Raw genomic sequence first — 7,220 nt, 5'->3', positions numbered from 1 at the left:
ATTGTATGGGGTGGACAGGTGTCTTTATGCAGCTAACGACCTCAAACAGGTGCAAACGACCTCCTCGGATTACGAACTATGGACGGGGCCTACGCCAAAGAACTTTATAATAATGCTTGCTGGGCTGTTAATAAATGTATGCTTCATTACATTATTTTATCTCCCGAGTCTTTCTGGTAGAACATCCAAGTTGAATAGTCCAAGTCTAAGCAGGTGAACTGGTAATAGGTGAGGGTATCATGTTTGGGTATAAATGGAGCATCAGCCAAAGGCTCTATTTTTGCAAGCATGACTCATGACCTACAACCCTGTGCCAAATTTCATGAGAGAATTGTCAAACAATTCAAAATCACATAATTCATATTTCACAATATTTCAGGGAGTCCAGTGAAATCTCAGTATATAGGCACTGCAGAACACCTGAATGTGTGTCACCTTCAAGCCCTCAGATGGCATTGCATAAGAAACCATCATGGGCTCGGGAGAACTTTGGAAAACCGTTGTCACTTAACACAGTCTGACGCTGCATCAAGAAATGCAACTGGAATCTCTGTAAGAGAAAGCTATACATCTGTTCAATGCAGAGATGCTGGCGGTCCAAAACTTAGAGTAAATGTGTGCTGTGGTCAGATGAGTCCATGTTTCAGCTTGTTTATGGTAAAAACGGACATAACTGTGATCCATTTACTGACTCAGGTGCAGCCGTTCTAATGACGGACATAACACGTATGTCCGTTATTCCCTGAAATTTGCTGGTCAAAAACCTGGTAACCACTGAGCTTCATTTTGGTAAAATTTTAATAATATAATGAGTCTGACACATGATGCAAGTATGTAAACTTTGCCGACACAGTGTTTAATTATTAAAAAAAAAGAAAAAAAAAAACGTTTTTTCCATTTCCTCAAAAAAAGTAGCAGTTTTGGTCATATAAGGTTTCTGACCGACAGCAGGCAGGGTTTGGGGGTCCCAAAAATGTATTTTTCCTATGTCACACAATATTAGGTAAATTCGGCCCTGCTCTCAACAACAAAATAAACACAACAAAAATGACAGCGGTGAAAAAAAAAAGTGTTAAAGCTTCTGTTCATAGTGATGTCGATATGTTTGCACAAGCTCTGCAATTCAGCAGCATCATGTCGACAGACGAGGTAATTAAAATTACACTTATGATAGTTTGATTATAAAGTATATTTGAGACTATAGACTATAAATCCCTTTGCATCATGAGACATTGACAATACAGTACAAAACAGCTCTTTCAGAATTATCCTGAATATTGTATTAATTTGACACTTAATGGAATATAATTCACGCTTATAGGCATCACTTTGGAATTTTCCTGGCGAACCCGGCTCGAGTCCGTCACATAAAAATCAGTCTAGGCTTTCATAGACAATTTATGAAGTCTGGGAATTTTTTTTTTTTTTTTTTTTTTTTAAGTTTCGTTACAAGCTGTTCACACAATAAAAAAACAATACATTACAGTTCTTACATATAGCCCCTTATAAATATCAGTTCTGACCCAAAGTGAGGAAAATAATTAGATATGCATTATATTTGCAGGCATTATGTATGTTTCATATTTAGGCCAAATGTCATAAACCGCACCCTCATTATTCAAACACTCTGAGGGCACATGTTTGCCGAACTTCTGTAGTGCACAATCTTTTGTAACAACACAATAAGTGTAGCTTTACAACAATAATACATTTTTTAAAGGTAAAGAATAAATGACAATATCTCTTTCTGAGAGTTTCCGAGAACTTGTACAGCACAATTGTCCTCTTAATCAAAAAAACCTGAGAATAATCATTCAAATAATTTCTCTGAAGAGAGATATAGGGAGCATATAAAAGGAATAATGGAGAATGTGAGAGAAATGGAAAATAAAAGCAGGTCAGGTGAGCTTCTGAATCCACTGGAACTTAATTTAATAAATCCAGGCTGGTTGCTGTCCATGTAAGAGTTGATCCAGTCCTGGTATTGAGACACTCTGGTGTACACACCGGGAGAGTTGGGATTAGCACATCCTTGACCAAAACTCACAATGCCAGACTGAATCCACCGGGAGCCGTTCTTAGTGACCAGTGGACCTCCAGAGTCTCCCTGCATTGATAAACACTTAACATTTTTACATCTGAAAATACAGTTATATAGTCACTATGAAATCAAAATTGACACTTGTTTTTTTTATTATATAAATGTCTGTTACATATGTGACCCGGTTCGCTGAGATGGGAATGAGACGCTGCGTTGATGATGCTATGGTGACGCGTCTCCGCTGAACACGGTGTCTGAGGCACGTGTGAAACTAAGCTATTGACAGACACAGTGCATGTCACAAGGTGTACACGTGATCAGATTCATATTGTCTAAAGGAAGACGCGCAGGCATCCTCGAAGTATGGCGACATGACACATCATCTCGTTCCCTTCTCAGGGAATACAGGGTTACATACATAACGTGGACATTTCCTTTAGAAGGGAACTCAACGCTGATCGAAGTTTTACAGAACGCTTACAGATGGTTGTATATCAAGCCGGGGCAATGACAAGGAGCATAACCTTACTTAACCTCCAGTTTCTGGAGAAGGCAATAGAAGATAGTATAATGACCACTTATTTATTCCACTCCAATTGTTCTGTCCAGCTCTGCTTCTAGTTTTTTTTTTTTTTCCCCGTTCTCCCTGCCACTAGTGTTAGAGCAATAGGAAAGGCCCTGAGGGTATGGGTTACTCTTTCGTCATAATCCGATGTTTACGGCCGTCTGTCAGAAGCTAGTTATTTTAGTTTATAAAGTTTTAAATATGGATATTTTTCTAACATAAACACATCGCTTCGCTTCAGATAAATAGCCTATAAAACATTTTTAATAGCCTATAACTCCAATTGTATTCGTCTGAAACCTAGGATGGCTTGAGGGTAGTCCTTTAGAGGAGTAAATCATGGACTAATTTTCATTTTTGTTGAACTATCCCTATAAGGCTATCTAGTGGCAATAGTCATGAAATGTCATGTTATATTATTATTTTTCAGAGGTCAGCAGAGACACCCAATGGATTCTATTGTAATGTTAATTGGTCTTTGCATGCACGGCAGTAATTTTGTATTTAAGCAAGAGAATGTGAAGAATGTGCTTATTTATATTATTGTTAAAATCCAGTAATATAGAGGTAAATAAAATAATAGAGATAAATAATATAAATAATAATAATAAAAAACTAGATTTGTTCTATTTGAGAAGCCGTTTCACTCGGATATATGTCACAATAGGGAAGAAAAGATGATCACTACTTGTTTCATTCCAACTTTAAGCTGACAAAGGGTATGCAAAGGGTGTGAGCTCCTTTATGAAATCAAAGGATACTACTAGCATATTCAGTGGTTAAATTATGCGTAATGCATATCAGTGACTGAGAGATGAGAGACAGATGTGAGAGTTGCATATTTTGAGTTTTGATGTTTCATTGGGCTAATTTTGCTACTCAGATCTGGCAACCCTGATAGGCAATGTACAGTTCAGTGCAGGGGACCCCCCCCCCCCCCCTCCCCGCCACCCACCCCAATTTTTTTTTTTTAAATGTTCATATTTTTATAAATTAAAAAAGTCTTACCTGACATGAATCTTTCCCTCCCTGAGTTAATCCAGCACAAATCATATTGCTTGTGATGCCACCATAATCATTATTACAGTCACTGTTGCTCACAATTGGTATCATCACCTCCTGCAGTAGGTCAGGAATCTGGTTGCCTGTGACAGATCAGAGGACCATTTTAATGGCCAGTTGCTAAGCTTTACAGTATTTGCAAGTAAATATTTACTCACTCCCTTCTTGTAACACGCCCCATCCAGTGACCCAGCTCTCTGTACCTGCAGCAACTACACTACCAGCAGCAGCCAGACAGACTGGCTGAATATATTCAGAGAACGTCACAGAAGAGGAGAGCTGGAGCAGTGCTAAATCGTTGTCATTGCTTGGATTGTTATAGTTAGGATGGGTAATGACTTGACTCGCTGTCCTGGATTGCTCATAAGGGTTTGAGCCCGATTGGTTCAGACGTCCTAGGTAGATACTAATGGTACCCAAGGAGGAGCTGTGAATAGGCAAACTCAGTTTTAATCCCACTGTGATAAATGTATAATTGTGTCTTGAGTTGTATTGTATTTAAGCTTCAATTTCATACCCTTGGAAGCAGTGAGCTGCAGACAAAACCCAGTCTTTATTGATTAGACTCCCGCCACAGAAATGGCCTCCATAGAGGGCACTTTGAAGGCTGACTTGCCACGGCCAAGACCCTGCCGCTGCAGCCTGTCCTCCAACAATCTTGGTGTTGAGGGGAGCTTGACCACACACTGATTATAGGAAAGAAAGTGAGGGAATTCAAACTTTCTTACTAAAATGCCCAAAAGCATACAAAATATGTGGAACAAGGTTGTTATGGTCATTAAGAAAAAGACAACTTACCATTTAACTGGCAGAGAGAACCTATGAGGGAGACAGAAACCAGATATTTAGATAAACACTTACAAAGCTGATGAACTGGTTTGTGTTACCCACAACCTCACTGTTTCACCTTTTACATAAATGTGTTGGCACATACTATTGGCATTAATCAAGATAATACTTTCACATGAATTATAGCCATGTTGTTAAAATCAGTGTTGGGTGTAACGCATTACATGTAATCAGATTACTTTTTTCAAGTAGTAAAGTAACACATTATTTTAAAATTTACAACAAAATATCTGAGTTACTTTTTCAAATAAGTAACACAGTTTACTTTGTTTTCCCATTTGCTGACTGACACATCTCCTGTCCCCATGTTGAGAGAAATCGTGAGTAAGGGGCAGAGGTGTTGTGTGTGCTGTGTAAACATGATGGTTATTGTAGATGGTTATTGGAGCTCTTCCTGCAATAATTAAATATGTGAAATAACACAAATATATGTGTGGCGAGCACGACGAGGTCGAGGGCCGTGGGAGGACGGCGCGAGGCCGGTGGCGTGATTGATAATGAGCGACACGTGCGCGACGCACCGGTCTCGTATCTCTCACGGCCCTCGACCTCGTCGTGCTCACCACAATATTAACCAATGTCATTGCTGATGACCTACGATGAACGAATTCAACCATATAATAAAAAACGACTTTAGACAAACATCACATTTGTGTTTTTTTTTTTTTTTTTGTTCTATTTTTATTTTGAGAGTTTTGAACTTCCTGCACTGAGCAGGCATGAATTGACATTTCCTTCAGCATTTTTCAGCTATTCATTTCACTTTTGGTGTGAAAGGGCCTTTACATTTGCCAAAAATAAAACTTTTTTTTTTTTTGTTATAAAAAACAAACAAGCATGCCCAGCTCAGGTTAGAAAAAGTAACACATAGGCCTAAGTATGAAGTATGAATGGTGTGAATAGTGTATCCTGTTGAAGGGATAGTTTAACCACAACCAAACAGTTGATGGGCTCCATTGACTTCCATAGTATGAAAAAAAAAATACTATGGAGGTCAATGGGGCCCATCAACTGTTTGTTTACCGCCATTTTTCAAAATTTCTTTGTGGCAAGCAGTGCGGGCCGAGGGCCATGGGAACGCAGCGAGGCCGTCACCTGCACGCCACACCGGTCACAAGTCTCACGGAGGAGATCCGGAAGGATAAAAGTGACTACAGTGCAAGATGAGAGAGGACCAGGCCTGGACTATTAATACAATTCAGTTAATTCAATTAAATGCATCCTTGCTTAATATAGGTGATCATTTCTTTAATTTCTTTCCAAAAACAAAATGTATTACTGACCACAAACTTTTGAACGGTAGCGTATAATGTTACAAAAGTGTGTTTGTAGTTCAGCCATTTCAGGTATCAGGGTGGGAGAGTTACAAAGGTCCTTAGCAAGAGGAATTCAACTGGCTTGTCATTATTAAATAATTTAAACATTATTAAGCTTACACTTATGGACTTTAGTAAGATCTTACCTGCTATGTTGAGAAGTATGGTTCCAACAACAGTGGTGTTAAACTTCATACTTGCTCTGTTGCGTGTTCTGACTGCTGTCTGCTCAACTCTCAGCTCTCTAATGAGATGTAAATCAGGTGCTGTTGTGTTTATTTGTTCTCAGCCCCCACCATGACTCATCTTTTTCATATGCCTTTATTCTCAGTATTTACAGAACACGCCCCAATCACCTGTCATTTCAGGTGTCTCTACTTTGATTTACATGATGTCGCTTCCAGTTTAGGAACAAATAACAGCATTCTGGATGAAGTAGACCTACAATGTCATAAATTCACAAAAGTCTGACATTTTCTTTGCTAGTTGATCTTTTTTCTCTATTAAACCTCCCTGTCTGCCTCTGCCTCTTCCTGACTTACTCCATCAATGTTGTGTAAAATGTCGTTTTACCAGTTTTAGGACGAACATGAACGTTTCCTAGAAAGCATGCCCTTGAGCCATAGGAGATGATGATGATGTCATAAGTATTTATGTGAGAGGTAATGAAATGTACAATCACGCCCAGCTCAGGTTAGAAAAAGTACTGCATGCATGTGATTTTTTTCCAAACTCTGTGCTGGTATCAATCAGGCAGAATTTATTTGATAAAAAAAATACAGTAATATTGTGAAATATTATTACTATTTAAAATAACTGTTTAAGATCTTTTAAAATTATTTTTTTTTCTATGATGGCAAAGCTGAATTTTCAGCATTATAAATGTCTTTATTTTCACCTCTGATCAATTTAGTATTTTAACAATTTTATTAATTCACATTTTAACAGTAGTGTATATTTAACCATAAAGAACATACTTATATTGTGTTTCAAAGATGAAAGTTTTTCTAGTGAGTTTATTAGGGGAAAAGAGGATGTATGAAAGAAGAGTCACAAACAGTACAAAAACATGTAAAGAAAATTATTAAAAAAAAAAAAATCATATATATAGGCTATGTATATAGACTATATATATATATATATATATATATATATATATATATATATATATACTGACTTTCTCCATCAATGTTGTGTAAAATGTCGGTTATCTAGTTTTACCGGTTTTAGGACAAACATGAATGTTTCCTAGAAAGCCATGGGAGATGATGATGATGATGTCATGGCATTAAAAGTATGTATGTGAGAGATAATGAAATGTACAATCAACTGCATGCATGTTTTTTCCAAACTATGTGTTGGTATCAATCATAAAGACATACATATT

The 7,220-nt window shown here is 37.6% G+C and overlaps 1 protein-coding gene across 2 annotated transcripts; it reads right to left on the bottom strand.

Moving 5' to 3' along the window:
• Nucleotides 1-972: 972 nt before the first annotated feature.
• LOC307168418 (trypsin-like) lies at nt 973-6,353 on the bottom strand. Of its 2 annotated transcripts, none has more exons than XM_079888367.1 (6): nt 5,980-6,353; nt 4,467-4,487; nt 4,186-4,354; nt 3,827-4,095; nt 3,615-3,751; nt 973-2,107 (listed from the first exon to the last, which is right to left on the bottom strand). In XM_079888367.1, the coding sequence occupies exons 1-6, from the start codon at nt 6,026-6,028 to the stop codon at nt 1,811-1,813; spliced, it is 942 nt and encodes a 313-aa protein (XP_079744493.1). In that variant the 5' UTR covers nt 6,029-6,353; the 3' UTR covers nt 973-1,810. The 2 variants fall into 2 exon arrangements, with proteins under 2 accessions (XP_079744493.1, XP_079744494.1); XM_079888368.1 differs by lacking the exon at nt 5,980-6,353 and adding an exon at nt 4,783-4,905.
• Nucleotides 6,354-7,220: the final 867 nt, after the last annotated feature.

This window comes from Squalius cephalus (assembly GCF_949319135.1).
Source record: "Squalius cephalus genome assembly, chromosome: 1".
Classification (NCBI taxonomy): Eukaryota; Metazoa; Chordata; class Actinopteri; order Cypriniformes; family Leuciscidae; genus Squalius; species Squalius cephalus.
The sequence above is the reverse complement of the archived record's forward strand: the minus strand, read 5'-3'. Positions and strand labels throughout refer to the sequence as shown.